Below are 24,727 nucleotides of genomic sequence, written 5' to 3' on the forward strand. Positions count from 1 at the left end.
GCAGGTATGAAAACTCTACCATATATACCTAATCCTATAAACAGTGAAAAACTTTTTTTAAACAACAGACATACAAATGAGGATCAATCCTGATTAAATTAAATGTGTCTGTTTCCAAATGCATATTTAACTAGTTTTTTTTAGTAAGCATATATACAACATATGAAAGTACTTGCTGCCTGAGGTGCACAGTAATTGATTGTTATTAAGGACACTGGGGCTGATCATATGTTCAAATAGCAAAGTGAATCTGGAAGATACACTTGGTACTATAGAAGCCAGTCTCTGCTAAGTAAAAATAAAAAATACTCACACCAAAACCAGGGATACAAGCATTACTGAAATAATTCCATCAACAAAGCAGTGGTGACTTGTTAAATACTGCAGATAAAGCAGACCTCAGATGACTATATATTTTTACATGGTCAATAAAAGTCTATGCCTCAAGTGTTTTAATTGCTAGACTAGGATGAATGTTAGAATTCAAGCACAAGAACCACAGTTCTTTCCTGCCAGATGCTGTTTTTGTTATTTCTGTACAGAAGTATTGAACAGGGCAGGCTGACAAGTGTAGTCTAAGGATTCAGGACTATTTTTCTTGGCTCTGATCTTTTTTTTTTCCTTTTGCTATGGCAGTAAAAAAAATATCAGCTGATAAGGTGGGAACAGATCCCAAAGATTCTTTAAAACCTTATTGAAAATTTCAGAGCTTAGGTTAGTATTTTCCTTCCAACTAAATGGAATTTCATACACAAATTCCTAATGTATTTTCCATCACTCCAAACTAGAGGAGAGCGTTTACACAACAACAGTCTTTGTAGCAAAATATAATTTTAAAAATTAAATCTCTCTGTGCCTTTTACATTAGATCCAAGAAGCTGAATGAAAACGTTATTTTTTATCATCAAGACCAGCACCTCTTGAAAAAGCATTAATCTTTTCCAAGATGGTCTTTGTCATAGCATTTGGGCTCAAATGTCTGTTCTGGACTGCACACAAAGAAAATTCAATTAGGAAAGGACACACATTTCACTAACTAATGTGAAGCTTTTTAAAACTCTGCTCCCAGCAGGAACTTTTTGTGGAGACTGGCATCATCTTACTACATTTAACATGATTTACTGCAGGATGTTATGTCATTTTGCAAGACACGCAGGTAATAAAAATAGCTTTCAGAGACCTCCTTATGCAGAGGGTCTACATATCGAGCATGAGTGAGGACTTTAGTGTTCCAGAAACCTGAAATTGGTCAAGGCAAAAAACTCATGAAGGAGTTCAGCTAACACCCTGCTAATTGCAAGAGCACATACACTCCTGCTCAAATAGTACTGCACACTTTATATTATTACTGTGCTATTACTGTTACTATTATACTATTACTCATATTATTACTATAATCCATGAGTTGAAGGTTAACCACATTTGTCTCTAGAGTATTTTCTAGGGCTTTAACCACTTACGGGGCTAGATTTACACTGATAGGCTGAGCGAACTCAACCTTGTTAGTCCTGAACATAGAAGACTACAAAGGGACCCGATACAAGTATTCAAAAGTCTTGAAGGCACTGACAAAAAAAATCTTCAGATTTTGTGAAACAGTGAAACAGGAACCAGAGGGAACAAGTGGAAGCAGCCTAGCATTCTTTACCCAAAGGGTTGTGGAAGCATGGAACAAGCTACCCATCCATGTTGTTCAAGCCTTTACCCTGGTTTCTTTCAAGAATGGGCGAGACAGGCTAAATGCTCTCGTCTCATTTGTAACCTGTTTATGTTATGATATTGTTTTCTCACCTCCAATCAGCATTAAACAAGGTCAGCACGCTAACACTGCTGCCTCACAGCTCTTAGGGTTCCAGGTTTTATGCTGGCCCAGGGAACATTCTGTGTGGAGTTTGCATGTTCACAACTGTATTCTTCTAATAAGAAGGCCAATGATAAAATTTCATGGTTGATGCACATATCAAGGGGACTGGCTCTATTGCAGTATTAGAATGCCTCAAATAATCATCACATCATAACATGATGATACTGTTTGTGCTCACATTTAATATACCCAGTGCTTCTTATTAGGAGAACTCTTTTTTAAAAAAGAGAAATATAATGTGGATAGAAACCCAGGTAGCTCTGCAACATCCTCCTCTCATTTTGGTTTCTGAATAACTTGCCCAGAGCTTGTGTCTGCATCCCAAAACTAGCTCCTGTCAAGCAGTTTTAATAAGTGTCTCTCCATATGCTAAATCAAATGCTTTAATTATCCAACTGGGAAAAAAAATGCTGCAATAGAAGAAAAAAAAACACGCTTTGAAACAGAAAATAAAACTGAATTACCTGTATTTCAAATCACTGACAAAAGAGCTTCCCAGTAAATCCTGTATCGTTTGCTTGGTTTCCTCCAGCAAGCTCTTGACAGCCGAGTCGCCCACAGCTAAGGCCACAATACGCCCAGGAGGGAGGGATTTCAGGAGCTCGTGGAGGGATCTGCTGTCATTTCTGGACTCGTGAGTATCGAACCTCTGCTTGATTAAGACCTCCGCCGTGTCTTGGTCTATCACTCGGAAATTGATGCCGCGGCTGAAGTTCTTCTCGAAGGCGTACACCCCAGCAGTCAGGCCAGAAGATGGCAGTGTTTGAGACAGCAGTGTCCAGGAGAGCTTCTGCAGGCCGTGTAGCTCCAGCGTCCCGCCAGCTTTCACTCCGATGAACTTCCTCCCAAAGCCTGGAACTCCCTCGCCTTCTTCCGATCTGCCCAACAAGGTGATGGTGGCTTTGGATTTGTAGCGGCATTCGGGAGCGCCGATATGTAAGGCACCGCCAGCCTCGATGAGGACATGTCGAGCTCTTAAAGAGATGTTCCTGGAGCCCTCTGCGTTGTCAGCAAACACCAGCAAACCTTAAGAAGAAACACGTTTTGTTCAGCAGAACTGTTCGTGCACACTTCGCACTTATAAACCACTGTATGAACGGGTTGATTTTAGACTGACCAGACTTCCTACCACAGTTTATATGTATTCTGCTACCGTAGAAGATGAAATTAAGCAAAAGCACAAAACGCCAAAAATACAAAAACAGAAGGAAATTACGTTATGTCATGATGTTGCCTGAGGTGAATAACAGATCAACGGCAAACGCACACCACATGTCTCTGTGAGATGGAAAGAAACTAAAACATGAGCAGAAAACCTCACAAGAACATGCAAACCCTACACAAAGGCACTCCAGACCGAAATCGAACCCAGGACCCAAGAGCTGCGCAGCAGCACGGCCCACTAAGAATCCCCCTTGTCAATTTCAAAGCACAATTTGTTTTAAATGTGTACATGTCAGAGGAATGTAAGAAGAAGCAAGAAATCAGGGATTTATTTTTTAATATTAAACTATTGGTTATCCTATCTTGGTCAAGACACTCTTACAGGTTATAAAAACGGGCTGCCCTTAACAAGATCCACCCTAATAGTGCCAACACCTGGTCATAATTAACACTATACCTCCTTCCTTAATGATTAAAGAGCGGAGTGCAGCTGATGACTCCAAGCGAAGCAAGTCTCCTTTCCTGATAATTACATCTCTCTTTGGATCATGTCCTGGATTCCAGTTGCTAAGGGAGGGGTTGTGGTGTGGGCAGTTTTCTGAAATGATAAACAGAATATTTGGATATATACACAGGCACGTCACACAGATTTGAGTGGGTTGCTGCGTCAATGTGCACTGACTGCACAGAAAAAAAGAGAAGGTTAATTCCTTTACTTTTCCCCAAAAAAGTAGAACAAAGAGACACAATTTTGGCTGTTAAGCCCTCTTTTTGAAGGGAGCAAGGAATATATTACATGTAACACACAGCACAGAAGCAGGGTTATGAAATTTTGCATTCCAACTGCAGTTCATCTCTGTAACTTCCCAGCCAACTGAAACAGAAGGCTGTGGCTCAGTGTGGAGTAGTGGGCAGGGCTCTGGAATCTGGAAGGTCACTGCTTGAACATGTTGCTGCATGCAGACTGATTCAGTGAAATGCCCAGTCATATACATCTGTGTACAGATGTAAGCTGGTCTGGATTACAGTCATCCAAATAATAATAATAACAACAACAACATTATATCACGACACATGAATGGCATAAGACCATATATTTCTTCTGATATCCACTGGTCTTTACAGCTTGCTAGTGTGATTTGTGCAGCTCTCCCTGCTCCTGCTGAGATTCGATCCCAGTGCCTCACGTGCTCCGAGGAAGAACAGTGCCTAGACAGCAGATAACTCTGCTGCATGCCGTCTAGACGGCATTTCTTTGACCATCTGGGTGCACTGGTAAAAAGAGAGTTTTCTTCCTGGGTGGCTCAGATTGTGACCCCTGCCCGGGCTGCTTTGTCTCAATATTGCAATCTTAGCAGATAACATGGCTCAGTATTGGCAACGCTATCTGTTGCGATGTTCTGCTTCTCACCTGAGCTACCCTTGTGGCAGTCTTATGTACAAGTCCCATGGGCACTTGCACTGCCTGTCTGTCTTGACTGTGCTCAATGTGTCCACTCGTTTATGTGTGGCGAGATAAGACTGAGAATCCAAGTAATCCAAGTAACCATCACTGCACCATTCAAAAAAGATCTCTTTCCAAGACAAAAATATATTAAAGATTTCCTAGCTTTTAGACATTTACTGCTGCTTCTGGACTGCAGAAGTCATAAAAAAAGAAATGTCTAGTCTTAGAAGTCCAGTGATATCCATTATCTTCACCTATCTTTTTCTTTTCTGCACCTAGCTCATTTTCTTATTTATAGTTTTCTCAGCTAGTCAGGGCACAACAATTTAAACGTAAACTAAGAAAGAAAACTGCATGCTTACTGGCCAACATTCACTCACCATCTATAACATCTCTCGTTGTCAAGCTGAGTATAAGAATTAGTGCAATGAAGAATGCAAACACAGAAATGGCGAAACAGATCAAAGTGTATTTCCTCCTCTTCCTCTCGCCTGCTCTTCCTCTCCTCTGCTCCTCGATGGTGAATGTGAAGCTGGTGTGGTTCTCCTGGGGGTCCGGGGACTTCAGAGAGGGGCAGATCTTTGGTGGAGGTGGGGATCGGACTGGGGCAATTCTCCCAGGCACATACCCCGGTGACCTGTGGCTGTTCCCATTGAGCGGCGGCAGAAACACAGGGGAGTGTCTGGGACCGTCTGTCACCTGCATGGTATCAGCTGCCTTAAAAACCACACCACACAAAATTCAGCATTAAAGACCAGAAGACTTTTTTTTGTCACCTTAAAGTTGTTAAAAACGCATTGCGTAGTACAATCTGCAATGCCAACCTGTATATTTTAAAAATAACGTCACATTTATTAGACACGATCCTTTAATAAATCAGAGTGACGGTGATAATTGCCAGGGATCACAACAGTATTTCAGCATCTGTACCAATAAAGATGCAAAATGAAACCAGGATTAAAACAAATTCACCACAGATAAGGATTTACAGGCAATTTTCATGAATATTTTAAATAACCCCCTATACATGCTCTGATTTTCAGGAGCATTACTTATATACGAAGAGTTCGATTAATTACTCGCTCTGAAACCGCACCACAAAATTAACTTGTGCGACAACAGGTGGTATGCTATGGCTATCCAGGGGACATAACGAGATATATCTACCAATTGTATATGCAATATGCCACCAGCATTCTTTAGAAACAGGGAGAGACGGATCTCAGATATGGCTCAAAGGAAATATGCGTGTAGTGAAGTACTATTACTAAAACATCTAGTCGAAAAATAATTAAGACTATTTCAATTCGCCTCTGACTCATATTTCTATATACTATGCTTGTAAGGCAATGAAAATGTAATTCCGTGTGTCCATGATGACAAAACGGGAAAAGACGTAAAAATAAGTATATCAGACACGACCCCAGCGTTAAGATCAATATTGCAAGCCATGCTTGCACTTAATTCATGACAACAGTTGTCGAGTATTTTTTAAAGCCTACATTTTTACGATACTTTTTTGTCCTGCGAGACATATTACACCAGTATGATTACCTAACAAATATGCAGGTAAAACTATCTCTGAAGAGCAAAAAGAAGCGAGAGAACTTGCGTCTGTCCTACTGAGAGACCGTCAGAAACCTTATCTGCCGGTTTTAAACAGGATGATTGCTCAAGACTTCACCACACATTTATCCGATCAAACGATGGATCTACGCAAACTTCTTAGGAGCACTGAAGCATGAAATCCACAAACTTCCCAGAGAGGAGGAAATATAGTTGTATATCGTACTACATATCCTTTGAAAATGCATAATCTACCTCGAACCTTAAATACAGTAGCGCGTGTTTAGTTTATGGAAAAAATCCAGTTCCGTTGTATTACATTATCTGCACTGTACTTACCGTTTAAAAGCTAATTTGAAACTTTCCTTGCCATTCGCTCTTTGTTTGGCCTCAGTTTAGTTCCCACCACATGGAGCTAGATGAATGACAAAAAGTTTTGCTCTTTTCGATTGTTTTGAAGTTTTTACATGATGTTTTTTTCCTTTAAGACAAAACTTCACCAACCCCCATCCCAGAACCAGATTGAAAAGGAAGTGAGACATGAGATTTGCATTGGAGATTGACAACAGTGTAAGGAGTGGCTTGAAAATCATTCTTTCGGATCCGAGGTCGGACACAAGAAAATTACGAGGTGAGCTGTCTCCACACTCCACCTACTGACATAAAACTGAATTGAAAGAAAAGCAGCAGAAATATAGTTTTGAAATGCTTTGTGTCAGGCGTTTGCTTACTTTACGATTAGGTGAAGTTCTGCCGGTATATCTAGATCAATTGTCTCAACGAGATACTGCAAAGAAATAACGCTCAGTCCTCAGTTAAGTGTGTATATATGAATACAAGTGTATCTTAATGCAACAAAATAAAATTTCAGCTTTAGCTTGAGGTGCGATTGAAACCTCACGCTACTGCAATGCTAAAGTTGCTTATAAAGTGAGCAGTAATTAAGATATGGTTACTTCACCACGATGTGATTGACACAAAATAAAAAATGGCTCTGGTGGGAAAAAAATGCGACCCTTCTGCAGTAGCTGATTTCACGCAATGGTTAACTAACACAACCCCAAAATAAATATGCCCATCTTTCTAACGCGGAACTTTGCGGTACTGATCGTTTTGAAAGTCATTAGCAGGCCAAGCTGAAGGTCCTGAGAGGAGAATCAAGGACTGCGATCCACACCCACGTAGATATAATGACCACCACGGTGGTCACGGGTGGGGTGAATAAACGTTTTATTGGCTTCATGTAATGTTTTTTCGTCAGTATTTATTTGTGAATTAAACAAATAACTTCACTTTTTTGATTACGTGCAAAGGAAGAATCTGTATTTGAATATGACCTCTAGGCATTATTAGATTGTGTATGTGGTGATGGGGTGGATTTGTGATTGTGAGCTTTTCATATAGCTTTTGCATATTTGCTGTACGGACCAAATCTATCTTATATTTTCCTCTCACCACTGACAAATCATCATTTTAATCTATTTTAAAGTTTTAAAACCTACAAGAAGAGCTTAGCATTAATTACTGGTAGACAATCAGATACTTCAACAGCAAGCAATCAACCTGAATTTGACCTAGATTTTGTCCCCAAAGGCAGACTAAGTCGTGTATACTTGTCATTATGTTTCATTTTAAGAAGTCTTCATAGTTCAGACTGGGCCTTGGGTTCATTCCAGTCTGGAACAGCTGACCGTGTGGAGTGTAATTGTGGAGCGTCCTGCCACCCCTCTAGAAATGTTGGAAGACGAGTTTCCCTTGAAATACAACATTGTGTGTTGTGTCCTGCTGTGGACTGGTGTCCTAATGCCCCAGTAAATTGACAAGGATACTATACTATAAAAAGGTGCCGTCCTTTGGATGAGATGTGAAACCAAGATTCTGACTCTCTGTGACCTCCCTGGGCATTTCTCGAAACAGTAGGGGTGTAACCCCAGTCTTCTGACCAAATTTCCCATTGGCCTTTACTAATCATGACCTCCTAATAATCCCCATCGCTCATCGCTCTGTTCTCCTCCCCACTGATAGCTGATGTGTAGTGAGCGTTCTGGAGCGCTATGGCTGCCGTCACATCAACCAGGTGGATGCTGCACATTGGTGGTGGAGGGGAGTCCCCATTACCTGTGGAGTGTCCAGAAAAGCGCTATATAAGTGTAAGCAATTATTATTATTTGGCAGAAGTATACACTCTGGACAGGACACCAGTCAATCACAGGGCACACACAGTCACCAAAAGGTCAATTTTACAGAAGCCAATGAACCTACCAGTATGTCTTTGGACTATGGGAGGAAACTTGCACAAACACGAGGAGAGCACTACAAATTCCAGGCAGATAGCACCACAGGTGCTAAATTGAATCCAGGGCCAAAGTGCTGTGAGGCAGTGGTGCTAATCACTGCACCACTGTGTGGGCCTTCCTTATTAATACTTACAGAATTGGATTAAACTCTGCTTGATTTTGCAGATGCACTGTGATGATTTTTTTCATGGATTATTATCCCTGAGAAGAAAAGTATCCTTCAGATGTAAATATGCACCACTGTAACCTGCCCAAAAGGTGTTTTTTTCCTTACAGCCACAGAAATCCTCTCCTTTTTATAATGATTTAATGATGGGGGGGAACAAGTATCATCAAGTATTGGGCCCCAGCCGTTCACAGTGTATTACTTTAATTCCGTGAACCCTCATGAAAACCACAGAAAAGTGATTTGGGAGTGAAGCTTAGGTTGGAGTGTGTGTCATGTTTCACCGTCCTTACAAGAGAAAGAAAAGCAACCAGATTTTAAATAATGTTATTCTCAGGTCACAAGGGTTTAAACTATGATCAAGTTATGGACAGAGAAAGCGCTTCAGAGACATCTACAAGCCCAACACGCACAGCAGGAGCAGGGGGACCAGCGCCCAGCGTCGGCAAAGATGGAGGAGGAATCTTCTGCTTTTCCAAACCACCCGGACAACAGGAGACCGAACGAGGTTGCGGCCAAATCTACAGGTTTTTCGCTTGTAAATGAATCGTCCTCGTCATCCATTTTGGAGCCACATATATAGTCATCTCGCAGTACACAAATAATCTTCGACTGGAGGGATTGCGGAAGAAGGCTTCGCCAGTACCCTGGGACGTGTGAGAAGAGTCTGGAGGTGCCTTCGGAAGGAAGAGCGCAGGTGGCGGATAATCAATTGAGGGGTTGTGAACGAAACACAACTCGCTGCTGTGACCGATTTCTAGGAGTAATTCCAGCTGTGATTTCTCTTATGTTGGAATTTTCATAATCAGTGTAAAAATGGAAGCAAATTATGTTCTGAAGTTTCTTTTTTTTAAAAGGGTGGGTGACTTCAAATACATCAACAGTTTAATCGTCTCTCGTAGGTTTCATTTCATTGCGATTGTCCATTTCACACACGTGACATAATTGACCATCATTCCTGTAAAAAAGGTAAATTGATGGCTTTATCTTAAATAAATAAAAATATAATTAAATATCTGCTTCTCTGACATTCAGGAAAATGTTTATTTCAAGAGATTAGATTAGACTAGACCAGGAGATAGTGAATGGAGCCGAGCCAATTGTAGATTTCCTGATGTGATATCGCGTGTTAGCCACCAGGGGGAGCCCGATGCATTTATGTTTTAGGCAGGCAAATCTTAGAATCTTGGAACAAGCATTCAGTAAAGCATACTTTCCTCTTTAAAAAAATAGGTGTTCATTCATTTGTTAACATATGGCGATGTTATGTATTCAAACTGGTGAGTCTAATCAGGAGATTAGACTCTTGAGAATTAAATTCAGTTATTTAAATGTTGCGGTTTGCATTTGTAACCATGAAGTCTGAGTTCCTGCACTACAGGGCACATAATGATATTTTCAACGTCAAGAGTCGAACAGCAGCACTCACTCACTGAATATTGCATTTGATTATTTCGTACAATAAATTCATCCTCAGTTCCACAAAACAAAACTAGCTACAAGATTGACATCAGTTACCACGCTGAGCTCTGATGATGCGAAAGGCTTGTTTCCACACTGGAGTGGCTCTTTCAGAGAGACCACGGTTCTTTCTTCTGTCATGAACTTTACACCCAGTGTAATTTTCAGGAGCTTGTTTGCAGAACACAAGTAGAAAACTGAGAAATGATCTTGGCAGTGGGCTGTTCTTGGATAAAGGGATTATAATATTTAGTTCTAATATCCTTATTCTATCCGTTATCCGAAAGATGCTTTTCATGGACGGATCAACCCAGACACTATCCCTGAAGTGCAGGTAACAAGGTGGTAGTGAGAGATGTTTATATCAGAAACACAGGTAACAAGGTGCTGAGGTGCTGCTGAAACACTTTGTTTCCGATGTTTATATCTGTGGCTGGAAAGTGGAAGTACTGTTCCCTCTGCAGATTACTCAAAATACTCACAAGGGCTAATCTACAAAATACTACTAATTCATTGAACTTTTGCGTAACAGCTGTCTCTGGTGTGTGCCCAGATTGCATGACCTCAGAAAGTGCTACGGTTTATTGCCATTCGACATTGATGACTAATAAAGACCATACATAGTAATGCATCTTCATCAGTGCCAAAATCACATGATAGTGCCTTGGATTCTGTATGGAAAAAATGCAAGATCGTATCATTATGGAATTGCTCTGCTAATGTTGAACCTGAACAGAAAGTGCTATGATGCTGTGATTTGGAATGCACTTTTTGTATACTATTACAAATTATGCCTATGTGGATTATTGGATACCAGTATGTATTCTAATCATCAGTTCAATACAGTATAGATAAGGGAGAGATTGTATTGTAGGCCTCATATCCTAAACCTTCGAGTCATTGGTGCAAATATGCAAATAAAGTAAGGGAATCACAAGTTAAAAAAACGAACAGCTAGACTAGGAGACCCGCTCAATATTTATAGAATCAGAATCAGAAACACTACCTTCCACAATAAACCCACATTAGATTGTGAATGAGTGCCACATTTTACAGGGGACATGTCCAGAGTTTCACGTGCTCTTCTTGAAAGACATGAGAACATACTGGATAATTGAGAACTGAAGTGACTGACTTTAACGATAGAAAAATGTCCCATGTCAAGTCTTATGCAGGTGATTGTTCTTTGATTTATGAAAAGATTATTTTCTTTTTGTGGTGTCCAACAGGCCAAAATGTATTTTATATTTACAAGGAGAACGATTCCTTCTGCCTTAGCGTCCGTTTAGAGCAGTTTTGTCTTGGATGTAGGCTTTTGTTTTTAAGAATGGTTTTACCTTTCCTAAACAGAATTTGTTTTTGCGCTCTTTCTGACACTACCTGTTCATGACCAGGGTGTCTAAGTCTTGGTCCTGAGATGGTCCAAGATGTAGAAAGTAAAGAACATGCATGCATGAGAATGAAAAAATAACTCATACAGAGTAAGCTATAAGAATGCAATGTATTTTCATTAAACATACTGCCAGTAAATACTATTTCTGAACTAGCTAACAGATATAACAGAAATATTACTACAGAAATGCGTGTTTCACGAGCTGTGGAACCATACCCGATTTTCCCCAAAAGGTATTAAGTCCCTCATTTTGACTTTCCCATTCACACAGACTCCAAGGTGTCTAAACCTTTGTAAAGGTTTTACTGTACAGCGCTTGGGAATCATGCCAAGTTAGCGGCCGTACTGCAGACATCATTAGAATGTCAAAACTGCCTGTTCAAGTTAAATCATGGATGAAACAGCAAAGAAGAACATCTGAGAATAGTAAATCAGAACTGGTTTAGTTGAACAAAAAGAAATAAACTCTGAATGTTATTTCACCTGTACTGAGAACAATATAAATTGGATAATTTAAGCAGTATACCACAGTTACCAGGTATACTGTACCATGATACTTTACTTTTTGGATCAATCATTATTTTCCTATGAGGTCAATTCTGTTATTCCCACTTTCCTGTTTTGTGGGGAGGTGGGGGTGCAAGTGTGAACAGGTGCCATTTTTCAGATTTTAGATTAAATATTTAACAGCCCGACTGCAGTAAGGAAATAAGGCAGAGACACCACCCTTCTCTGCAGGCATTAAGTGTCCATATACAGGATATCCAAATTCACTGGGATACTTTGAGAAAATTATAATATTGTCCTTAAATTGAATTATATTTTTTTAATTTAATTTGTGCACTTTTAGCGAGATGAATATGATGCTTAATGACTGGGTAGAGGAAACTCCTCATAATGATGAGCCCTTCAGTATTCCTGCCATCAGTCAGACTGGAGAGCTCTCCGTTTCTCATTGTCCTGACATGTTCCCTGAAATTCTGAAGTCGCCATCCTCTGTTGCCAACATAAAAACCGGCACTGTGAGAGATGCAGTAAGAGTTTGCTAGAAGATAAACGGTGCCCTGTAAGCGATCTTGAAACGGTCAGGGGTACGATGTACAGTATGTGCATGGCAATGGATATCACAGGTGTGTGCAGACTCCCCATTCCGCTTCTCCCAGCCACAAAAGCATCAGAGGCCAAGATAATCCATGAATCCTTCCACCAGCTCTCCGTGGCCGCTTGTTTTTTAAGAAATCACTTAGATTAATTATCTTAGAATTCACTGCCGAGATTTCCACTCGGCTTGACACTCATCTGCTACAGCCTCTCTAACACGGCCATTCCTTTCTTGTGTCTCCCTCACACAAAGAAGGCGGCTCCATGGCCATAACACTGTACATTTTCCATCTTTCAGTGTGGTATTAGCCTCTAATTGTTCCTTATTAATACAGTAGTGTGATCTTGTGGACTGATGGTCGTTGCACATTTTTTTTCTCAAATACATTTTATTTCCTATTATTACCGTTTCATATATAAGTCAAGTCCCTTCAGTCAGGAAAGGCATTTTACACAAAATAAAAATAACTACATTGGTCAGGATAAATTGTTAATATGCTACCCACCCCATTTAGAAGAAAATGGATATACAAATATGTATGCATAATACACAAGAACGCGGAGGAAAATAAAAATGTCAAGTACAAACATTATTTACAAGTCCAAACCATGAAAAAATTCCTCCATTACAATCTACGTAGTAAACAGTATATTATGAAGCGTTTCATTTACACTCAGCTGACTGTGTGCATTTGGCCATATCTAATTAAGAATATTTTTTAAAGCATTAGTACACAGTCTTCTTCATTCAGACTTCCTAAATTGCTTCCTAATAATTTAATAACAGGCAACAGGAAAAAAAAAACTAAGTTGGCTGTCAGGCAATATCTACAGTATATAGACAAAAATTACTAGAAAAACAATTTCTCTGAAAATGCTAAAAGAGTTTTAAATTTATCCAGCATTTACGAGTGGTCTGAAAAATAAAACAAAACCTTCAGCTGACTGAATAAGAAAACATTTTTTCTTTTTACAGTTCTACAGTATCTCTGAAAAAACATTATACAGATTCTTGGAGATGTTCTAAAAATGTTTCCATATAAATTTGCTTTCTGATATGCTGAACATTTGGCAACACTTGCACAGCAAATTTCTGAATTTACATTTCATACAGTACTCATTAAAATGTTGTACATTTACAGTTTAATCAATAAAAAAGTGATAACCATAAAGAATCTAGTTAAGAAATCAGACTGACCAAATGATAGTGTTAGAGGATTTCATTTTTTTTTTAATACTGGCATGAAAACCTTCATTACAAATGTTTACAAATCATAACCTGTACGTTCTCTGTCTAAAAGGCAGGGAACGTGATATGCAGACAGAATCCTCCGGTTTACATCTTTTCTGACTTAGCGTGATTACGTGCAGTTCAAACATGAGAACAACAAAAAATTCACAGTTGCTGAGTTGCGGAGTCCTTTCACAAATTAACCAGCTCGTGGGCGACAAACTGTTTCAATCTCTCGAGATACTGCCCGTACAGCTCCACGTCGTTGTGACCGGCGCCCTCCACCCACAGGGGCTCCACGGGTCTCTGGCAGCGCTCGTACAGGGCCAGGCCATGCGAGAAGTCAATGACCTCGTCCTCCGTCCCGTGGATAATCAGCACCGGGGAGGTGATCTTAGAAATTTTGTCAATGCTGTGTAAAGACAAATCAAGGGAAATTTAGGGGTTATTCAGATGCTTTCAACATTAACCCTCACTACAGTGAAACCATCACTCAAAATAAATTAGATAGAATAGTTTTCCTGTAAACAGCCAGCAGCCATATCACTCTGCAACTCACAACTGGCAGCCCACTGAAGCTCAGCAGGTGTGAGCCTGGTCAGTACAAAACTAAGGTTGCTGCTGGACGAGGTGTTAGTAGGGTCAGCAGGGTGCGCTCATCCTGCGGTCCATGTGGGTCCTAATGCCCCAGTATACTGATGGGGACACTATACTGGAAAACAGGCGCCGTCCTTCGGATGAGACGTAAAACCGAGGTCCTGACTCTCTGTGGTAATGAAAAATCCCAGGGCGTTTCTCGAAAAGAGTAGGGGTGTAACCCCGGCAGCCTGGCCAAATAATCCCCATCTATGAACTGGCTTCATTAATCTGCTCTCCTTCCCACTGATAGCTGGTGTGTGGTGAGCGTTCTGGCGCACTATGGCTGCCGTCGCATCATCCAGGTGGGGCTGCACATTGGTGGTGGTGGAGGGGAGTCCCCATTACCTGTAAAGTGCTTTGAGTGGAGTGTCTAGAAAAGTGCTATATAAGTGTAAGCAATTATTATTATAATTATTAAACACAACACAGCGAAGGGAAGAGGATTAGAAACTGTTATAGTAAGAGAGTATTGCTATTACCTCTCATCTCTCCTGATCACATCAGCAACTTAACAACATTTCAACAAACATAAGATCAGTTGTACAGCCTGTTGAATACATGCAAGACAACTATTACAACTGATAAAGATCTTCATGTTTTACCTACTTGAGATAAATGAAATACAAAAATAAAGCTCCGTGCTTGTTACATAATTTTAAAAAGTGGTTGAGGTTTTGAGCAAATGTGCAAAATTTGCAATACCAATACAACATTTAAAATAAGTTATTTTTGTTCACATCTTATAGCTGTGTTCAATCTGTAAAAAATAAAATGTTGTGAATAAATAGAACACTATTGCAGTGGAATCATCATAATATTCCAGTAATCTTAAAATCATTATAGCTAATGTTATTTGTTAAGAAAATACCTTTTTATTTAATACCTTCGTACTGGATATTTTAATCCAGTACAGAAATAAGAGTTGAGTACACATAGATGTTACAAGCAAGGGGACAGTAGCCTGGTATAGCTGGTTTTACATGAGATGACATAAATCAGGATTTATTTGCTGTGGTGACTGTGAAACGACGAGGCAACCATACCACTGCTGACTACAATACCACAATGGCACAATCTGAGGCGTTTCTTACCTTAGCTTCTTAATGAATATGTTTATATGCTAAATACAACTTCTGTTATGTACAGTATCATATGTTCATGAGATGCGGCAGAGTATATATAATACACCCATTTATCCCATTCATAATTAGAACACGGTTACCAAAAGATGATATATTAAGTTCACTATAGAAGGAGCTAGAGACTGCTTATCTTGAATGCCTATCACATTCAATGGCTTGGAAATCACAAAATCTTTTTGCTCTATGTGCATGTTCCCATTTGCCATTAGGAAGACCTTCCGAATCTACTCTTGAATCCCTTTTCGGGTTGGTTTTGTGAACATTTCATTTCATTCTGTTTAAAGAGTTATTTCATTATGCTGCATGCACAGCATGCATAAAGCAGGCTTGCAAGTTACTGCTATGACATCCAATGTGAGATTTCAAAAAGCACTGAGGAAAAAAAGATTCTTGCTTAATCAGAGAGATAAGAGAATGGAAGCAAAGTCCATTGAAGGTAAACAGGCCCTATAAAGAAAAAAATGTTTAAAATAGAAGTTATCCAAAGTAAAACAGGAAACCAAACAAAAATGAATGAAACCGTGAAGGGAAGAAGATGAAGTCAGACCATAACATATTTACAAGTTTATCCAGTATATTCGGCTAATTTTCTGGCATACGATTAATATTAAAGGTATATTCAAAAATAGGGATCTGTTATGCAACATAAACTGCAAAAGCAAGCAATAACTTTAAGAAATCTAGGTTTTAAACACATTCTTTGCTGCCACTCACTAGATCTTCATTTTATGCTGTGTGCGTTAAAAATACACGGGGTACTTATGCTTCATTTGCAAACAATATTTGTTATTTGGGTTTGGTAGTTTAGTAAAATAATGTCACCTTCCTGTTCAAACCAAGTTTGTGATGTATCTGTAATGAGGGCAGTTTCCACAGGAATGTTAAATACCATAATGAAATAGTTTTGTTGTATTTCTGGCAATAAATTATATTTAAATTGTTTGTGTTGTTAGTATACATTTATTGCAACTGAGAAATGGTTCCAAGCTATAGAGACCTTTGACACTGTTCCACTGTACATAAGCTCTCCATTGAAAATATTGAGATCAAGTCCTACTTTTTGGAAATTGTTACTCAGCTGTTTATATATTTAACCATTTTGATTTCTTTTTACCTGAATGATTTTAAGACATCATGAGATCACAGAAATGATGTCTTTTCAGCATGTTGATTTGATTCCTATTCTCTTTAAATGGCTTTTAAAAAAGCTGTTGTTTCCATATCTCACTAGCTAATGAGTGTAATATTGTTTTTTTTATTCACTAAGGAAAAATAAAGGTCGAATCAGTTATCGGAAAATACGTCAGCTTTTACTACAATACCGAACTTGTGGTATAGAAGTTGGAATAGAAGTTAGTCAAGGATACAAAAGTTACTAAAGTGCAGAATCAAAAAGATCACAATGTTAGTTTCAAATATTTAATATATTCAGCAAAATGCAGTAAGCTTAGGAACTGCAGAAACAGAACTGTCTTTGTTTAAATTATTTCAAGTTTTAATAATTGGGCATGTATTTTGCATCGATATCACATCCTTAACCAAGTGACATTGCCCGTCACACCCTATTCAGAAAACAATGAATGCAGCAGAATCAATGACCAACACCACAAAGCCCAAACACTACAATACAAAATAAATGAAACAATCCTTACTTTGGAAATGCATCAAAACAATAGGTCTTCTTTGTGTCTGGAAAAGCTACCCGCATTCCTGAGGTCAGAGGAGAGTGAAGAATGACAGCAGCACTCTCGTAGCGTGAAGCAAGATCCACAGACGGTACTGTTCCAATACTCTGTCCGTAGATGATCACATTTTCCGGGCGAATTCCGTACCTGAAAAAAAAAAGGAATTTCAACATACTGTAGGAGGAGCCTTATTGGGGGAAAAAGGAAATGTTTTCGTACATTTAATATCATAGTAGTATTTTTTGCTGGATCAGAACTAACACTGCAGATCCAGAGCTTCAGTCTGTAAGAGAACTTGGCTTATCCAAGGCGTAAACTGTCCTCATCGTCATGCTTCTGATCATGCAATGCTAATAATTAACACCACCAAAACGAATAAAACCTCTCTTCTCCTCTCAGTAAATAATAAACAATAAACAAAACAAAGAAGTAAACTCAATTTGGCCTCGTTATGTATATGAAGGAACTTGGAACTTTGGAGTATGCCAACTCTCAACACTGCACTACACATGAAAAATGAATTTTTCTGTTTTCTTTACACAATTCCTTGATAATCCTATACATGCCCATGAAGTCATTGTAATTTCACCAAAACATTTAACGTGTACCGTAGTTAGATTAGAAACACAGATCACCCAAGTTAATGTCATGTACATCAAAACTTCCAAACTAGTTATAACACTTCAGTCCTTTACAGACACATTGTAACATTGCCTAATTAAAATTTAATCAAGATAACCCTGTTACAGTACTTTAAGCCATGTTCCGATTCGTATACAATAGTGAAAACAATGAGTCTAAGCTTTATCCAAATTAGAGCTACAGCTTGAAAGCTAAATAGAGAAAAAAAATTGTTTTGGGTGAAGTCTTTTGTCTTGGTCTGGTTTTATGCATTCCAGTGATGATTAAGGAAACCACAGGTCCTTACGTACAAGGAATTTTAACAGGAGAAATTCACCCATTCATCAACTCTGCATATTAGTGACAAGTAACATACAAATTATGTAAAACATACAAATTAATCAAATTCACACCAAATAAAAGGGAAGTACATTCCAAAAAGTCTTAAATCATAACTTTTGTGAGTTATAATCTCACATTTTGATTAGCCTTCTTTTCTGAACCCCTCGTGATCTTGGTATGCTGCATTTATCTGAACAGTTGAAGATTAAACATGTCAAGGACAGAATTTATAGAATTTACAGAATTTCTTTACAACAAAAGCTGAAATTGTTACCATTTAGAAAATCCACGCCAGAACTATTCTGAATATATGATAATATAATGAACATACAGTACTGTCAGAAGATCATGCATACTGTATAAGCACCCTTAGCAGTGAAATGTGCACACAAACCTGATCATTCTTTTTTTTTACAGTAGAAGAGTTACAGCTCACCGGAATCAATATCAACATATCAATAACAGGGTGTTGAATGTTAAGCACTAAAAATGTACATAAAATCTATTAAAAGTATTCTTGCTTAGTAAGGAGTTTTTCCCACTTCATAGTAAATACTAATTAAAAACTAGCAAATTCAGGAGAGGATATAAGCTGAATATACATCTTTTGGAGATATAAAGATTTGCAAAATAATTACAAAAAGTCTATTTTTACATAATATATCTCATAATTATTAGCAGCATTAAGTCACAGTTATCTTAAGATAGGCATTTTGATCAAACATACTTCACCTCTATTAGTTCATGTAAAATGTCTGGCCATCAATAATTTCCTCGAGGCCAATCTGTACTGAAATAATAGATTAGGTTTTTACCCCCTGTGTAATTAGCCCAACTAGAGAATACAGCCTTTGTCTTTGCCACAGGCTTTTGAATCAGGAATGCTTTTCACTTCTAGACCAAATTTAGAAAATGACAGATCAATGAGTATTGAAAATGTGCCATGGACAAAAAAAAGTACAGTGAAGTATTTAATGTATCTCAGTTCTTAAGCCCACTGGGGGAAAAGCAGTCTATATATTGACTGGTTATACTGTATATAGGATCACTATCAATTTGATATTTTCACTATCAATTTGGTATTTGGAAGGCAGACACTAATAACTGTGATTTCAAATATTTACGTAATGTAACTAAACAACATCTTCAAAATGAATGTTAATATATTTCATGGTTGATCATAAGTCTGCTGATGCTTATTTAAATGCCTACCTGCCTTTCAAAATACTAATGATGGGCTTTACTTATGCACAGATTTCCTAGTGAAATTCATTTTTATATTCATAAAGAAACTCTTTAATGCATTTAAGTAACAAAAGGCATTAAATAAAGTCAACTAATACACCTGCTATTGCAGAAATACGATACGATACTGGATGGATATGCTAATGCTTTGCTTAACTTTTTCTAATTCTTTTCAAACATCCCAGGATTTACTCAGCAGGTACAGTATGTTCACAGCTTAAGCAGAGAACAAAGCCTTTCCAGAGTATCACATATTTTTCTCATTTCTTCAAGGAGCTAATTTAAAACTTGGATGACATTTTAACTTTCTGTATTATGATAGATTTGCCGTCAATTAGCAGGCTGACTGAACATCTTAAGAGGTGTACTGGAAGCATGATAATTTGGAAGCTAAACACTAAAAATTTGATATTGGGCCGGAGCGGTGGCTCTGTGGCTAAGGATCTGCGCCTGTGGCTGGAAGGTTGCCGGTCCAAATCCCGCAGCCGGCAGAGGAATCCTACTCCGTTGGGTTCCTGAGCAAGGCCCCTAACCCCAACTGCTCCAGGGGCGCTGTACAATGGCTGATCCTGCGCTCCGACCCCAGGCTCTCTCCCTGTCTGTGTGTCTCATGGAGAGCAAGCTGGGGTATGCGACAAGATAATTCCTAATGCAAGAAATTGTAAAGGGTTAATAAAGTTATGTTATAAACGTACTGATATTCATGGCCTTTTTTTATTTTGTCCATTTACCGGTAAGTCAACAAGTAGAACAGCCTTTGGAAATGCCAATTCCAGAGGAAGGGTATAAACAGAAAGCATGGCATGTGTCAACTCCTTGCCTGGCAACACCTTAGTCATCTATCAGTTTCAGTTTTGCTTTTTGTCAACACGACTGAATAATGAAAATTACAACCTTTAGAAAAGTGACTGTTCCTGAGTGTGCATTTTCAGTATTTTCAAAGGCATCCGCTAAACATGTGGCTCTGATGTGAACTTTCCAGTACACGTGTAACACAAAGGCAAAGTAATAACTTCAGGTTTGATCTGAACACCGGTAACATGAAGTGGCAGAATGCTCCTTTCTTCATAAATAGTAAACGAGTCAGAGAAGGTGAGATTGACTGCAACTGTGCTGAGGATGAGGAAGATGTTAGGTTAGCCAATGAGAGTTTTCTGAAATTCAGGAAAGGAAGAGGATTAGACAGAGGAGTAAGCATAAAAGCAATTTTGCATAACACATCTTCCGGTACATTTCTGCCATTTGTAAAACAACTGAAGTGTTTTAAACCAAGACATTGAACCTCATTTTATAATTGTCAGATATCATTTTGTTTGAAGTTGCATCAGAAGTCTCCTCATGAAAAGTCCCGAATACAAGAGCCGTCTCTGAAGTCTGTGGGTTTTAAAAAGCATTGGTAGTAATGTGCTCCAGGTATTTCTGAAGCTGCTCTTCATGCTGAAGGCAAGCAGCTGTTCAGTTTGCTGACACGCCCACAGATCTCTAGTCTTACCACTGTGCCTACTGCCCACACTGGGGAAGATGGGAGAATGTCAAACAGGATGAAACGGTGAGCCAGAGATTCTGACTTGGCAGAAATCCTGAATCTGTCAAAAATAGGGCAGTACAGATTTCATACTTCAGCTCTGTGGTAGCTCATTATTCAGCTGGAACTGTTTCGTGTAATTTTGTGGAAAAGCAAATACGTGTTCTTCATCCCTGGGAACACATATATTAAACACTCTCATACTGAGTTTTGAGTTTTTCCTACAAAAAATAGCAATAGTTTCTGCAGATTTCTTTCTTCCAAATGATTGATAATCAAGACAAATACTGATCAGAAGCCCTGAAAAGAAATCCCAGATTAAAAAAAAAAACTGAGCAAAGCAAAATTCATATCTTAAGTCTGCGTACCATAAAATAATAAGTGAGTTGACCTGTTAAGCTGTCTTCACAGTTGAAGTGGATTAACTAGGAGAAAAAGGGCATTAATGACATCGGTGTATGAGAAGTAGTTCAGCTCTGTAGTATACAGGAAGAAATTGGGCTGTTAAACTGTAACACACAGAAACCTGTACAATTCAGTTCTCTACTACCATATAACACGTTTCTCCTTGTACTTTGTAGACTATGCTGGTAAGAGCAGATTTACGACCTTGCAGCGTGATCTTGTCAGATTTTAGAAGCTCAGCAGGATTAAGCCTGGTCACTACCGGAACGGAGACCTCCAAGGAAAACCAGGTTGCAGCTATAAGAAGTGTCAGCTGACCAGTAGGTGGCACTCTACCCCCCCTGGACCAGAATTTCCAAACCATGCCCCAGTATGGTGACTTGAGAAGCTGTGCTGTAGGAGGTGCTGCCTTTTAGTAAGACCTTAAACCAAGGTCTTGACTGCTTGGTCATTAAAGATGCCAAGGCTTTTTTCTTGCATAAGAGTAGGCATGTTCTGAGCAGGGTGTCCTAGCTAAATCCCACTTTGGGCTTGTACACTCTGGCCTTCCTAACGCTACTCCTTAATGCAATTAGTAAAGCAAATTCTCACAGTCTCTTGCAGAGCTCTTTCAAAACGCAAAACAGATGTTTCGGTCCAACCTATTACAAAAGTATTTTCACTTAGTCTTTTTGCTTTTGAGCGATTTTAATTTAGATCCAAATCAGACCTGGAGTGAAGAGAGAAAAGAAATGCTACATCTCCTGTCTGCAAAAATGTAATCCTCTCATTCAGCAAACAACAAACCTACAAACTATTGGCAAAAAAGCAAAAAACACTGCATTGCCGTGTTTAAAAAATGGTGTAGTTCAACGACTTCTATGAGAACAACACCTGGAAGCCTGGCATTTAATAAATTAATCTATAAAATGACTTGGAGCGAGTCAGAGGCCAGATAGATTCTAAAATTAATCAGATGAAACCCAGACAGGCCAAAAGCCATTTGTTAACACAGAATGGTCAAAACCATAATTCACAGAACACTAGGGACTTCTTGAGCCTGGGAGACATTTAAGCTTAGTGCAGCAGGAAAAGAAAATGTATTCACATCAAATCAACATTTTAATGATCACCACATGCAGAAGTAGTTGAACTCATCGGTGAACTGTCAGACAAGCACGTTGTCCCAAGTAGCTGTTAACAAAAAGGTGTTATTTGACCAAGATTATTGCATCAGTGATCTTAAGATATGATCAATATCACGTCCGCAGCGAAAATGTTCGTGAGCAAGTGCTTGTGAAAAATGAAATTACGGTAGACAGGTGTGTTCTTTCCTCTGCCCCTGTCAGGGTCTGAGCCGGGCTGGCAGAGGATTACTGCACCCATCCCAAAGGCCGGATCCTCTGCAGCAACACAAGCTGCACTGTCTAGATTCCAGAGTGGGTGCCGTCACTGGTGTAACTTACTCAGTATGAGCCCTGTTACTGATGCAAGGAGTGCATTACTCTGACTTTTTGCATTATGGACGGCTCCTAAGAGACAGTAGCCTTCTATCAATGAGAAACTGAGGTGCTATTCTATGGTTCTATATTATATAACTATTATGACTGCAGTAACTTGGTGATTGCGGAAACCTCACATTGATTAAGTGAAACTAGTCAGAGCAGAAGGTAAAGAATATTCTAAACGGATATACGGTTTTCTACAATCATCACGTAGTCTTTGTTACTCCAGGTTCTAGACCAGGAGGCGATTAAAGTCTAATAAGCCAGGAAGAAATTCAGATAAAAACTTTGCTTGACTGATCTGTTATTCTCTACATTCAACATGCTACCTGGTTTATTTACTGCATTATTTTTAGAGGGGCTAGGCTATTGTTTTCACTGAAAAGCTTGCAAACCGTGCCTCTAATAACTTAATAAAGTCAGACATTGTAAAGCCATGGGAAGATTTTGGCACGATTTGTGGGCTGTAGAAAATGTCAGAACTACGCCAAACCGCACAATGAAAAATTGGTTGCAAAACGAATGCTTCTAGCCAACACCACCATGCATGTGAATGAAGTCCACCTCCAACTGCAGGGTGTAGATCAAACTGTTATGGGTCTTGCGAAACATGAAAGGCACTTCTTGCAACACTTATTTTTTTCTTGTGACACTGACACCTCAGCCTTCCACCATTTCAAATATCTTTCAAAACACTGCACAGTCCGCGTTGCCAAGTTTGAAGTGTACACGCAGGAACTGGCTTCAGAATTTTCTGTCAGATTTCTGGATTTCCAAAGTTTTAGTGTGATGTTTATTAAACCAGACAGCTTTGATACTGCAATGCAGTAAAGTCAGCTTGAAGTTCGACATTCGTTCAATTTTCAATTTCTTGGAACTTCAATAGTGGCTTCATTAAACCACATAAAGATGTTGAGCTTCTTGCCTTTTGTCGAAGGTAGTTTGGGATTTTCCGCCACTATCATATTTGATTTTGAGACATGGTGTTTTAGATGTGCACAAGATTGCAAGGAATAAAAAATGGAGTTCAAATCACTGATGTTTTTTCAGACAGAGATTTGGGAATTATTTCAGTATTTGGATCAACACACCTCTGTGAACAGGTACTTTCAAAAATTAAAGTCAGTTCTTTGTTCCTCCCATAGCTGGTTAACAACTGAACTCATTAAGGGAAAGCAAGCACAAGGATCACACTAAATGATAAGATGCGCGTACCAATTTATTAATGAGATATTATATTTTTATATTTGTATCAATCAGATGTAAGTAGGGCTATTATTGACAATTAAAACCATCAATGGCATGTAAATCTGTAAAAACAAGTGCACGAGCCAGATCTTGGCACACCCTTTCTGAAAGGTGGCCAACCCCTGCTCCAGACTGACACTGCAGGACCTCTGCTACCAGGCAATAAATCAACATCACACTTTGAGGATTCGTTTCTGGAGAATATCCAAGTCAAATTAAATTAAAATTATAGTAGCAAGGTCTTCCCCAGCACCACCAAGTACACAGGCCGTCAGTACAACCTCTCAGGTATTCACATCACATAAAAATGATTATCTTTATTATTCGAAGATTTCTCAGTTCCAGAACCAAATGTAACGGGGCAAAGGTAAACATGTCTCTCCCTGGAAAAAAAATATTTTTGAACACGAAATTCCAAATCTTCTCTATTGTGTGGTTCATTTTTTGTGAATAAGTCCTTTTGTCTTTAGATAAAATCTTCTAGAATTTTCCATTCATTTAGCATTATTTTCCTGGTACGTATTTTGACAAACTTTTCGACCTCACTTATTGTTAGGCTGCAATACTGTAAAAAATGAAAACAACACATTAGACAGGAGAAGGCCCGAAGAACTTGTATTTGAAATACTAGCACTGAGCTTCATTTCTTACATAATATAAACTGTACAGTAAAAAGGCACCCCTATAATCATAAACCTAGT

General features: G+C 38.9%; 2 protein-coding genes across 3 annotated transcripts in view; both read right to left on the reverse strand.

Annotated features, from left to right (window-relative positions):
• Positions 1-6,562, reverse strand: part of cemip2 (cell migration inducing hyaluronidase 2) — a 37,053-nt gene extending 30,491 nt beyond the window's left edge. The window contains exons 1-4 of one of the 2 annotated variants that reach the window (XM_006626975.3): positions 6,381-6,562; positions 4,856-5,188; positions 3,486-3,626; positions 2,329-2,890 (exon numbers count right to left, since the gene is read on the reverse strand). In XM_006626975.3, the coding sequence (XP_006627038.2) occupies positions 2,329-2,890; positions 3,486-3,626; positions 4,856-5,180 (1,028 nt within the window). In that variant the 5' untranslated portion in view covers positions 5,181-5,188; positions 6,381-6,562. Of the gene's footprint in view, positions 1-2,328; positions 2,891-3,485; positions 3,627-4,855; positions 5,193-6,380 lie in introns of both variants that reach the window. The other variant, XM_015368156.2, reaches the window with a different exon arrangement.
• A 7,102-nt stretch (positions 6,563-13,664) lies between these two features.
• abhd17b (abhydrolase domain containing 17B, depalmitoylase) overlaps positions 13,665-24,727 on the reverse strand; it is a 33,635-nt gene continuing 22,572 nt past the window's right edge. The window contains exons 3-4 of the mRNA XM_006626873.3: positions 17,124-17,303; positions 13,665-14,102 (exon numbers count right to left, since the gene is read on the reverse strand). Coding sequence (XP_006626936.1) covers positions 13,883-14,102; positions 17,124-17,303 — 400 coding nt within the window. The 3' untranslated portion in view covers positions 13,665-13,882. The remainder of the gene's footprint in view (positions 14,103-17,123; positions 17,304-24,727) is intronic.

Source organism: Lepisosteus oculatus, chromosome 3 (genome assembly GCF_040954835.1).
Source record: "Lepisosteus oculatus isolate fLepOcu1 chromosome 3, fLepOcu1.hap2, whole genome shotgun sequence".
In the NCBI taxonomy this organism is placed as follows: Eukaryota; Metazoa; Chordata; class Actinopteri; order Semionotiformes; family Lepisosteidae; genus Lepisosteus; species Lepisosteus oculatus.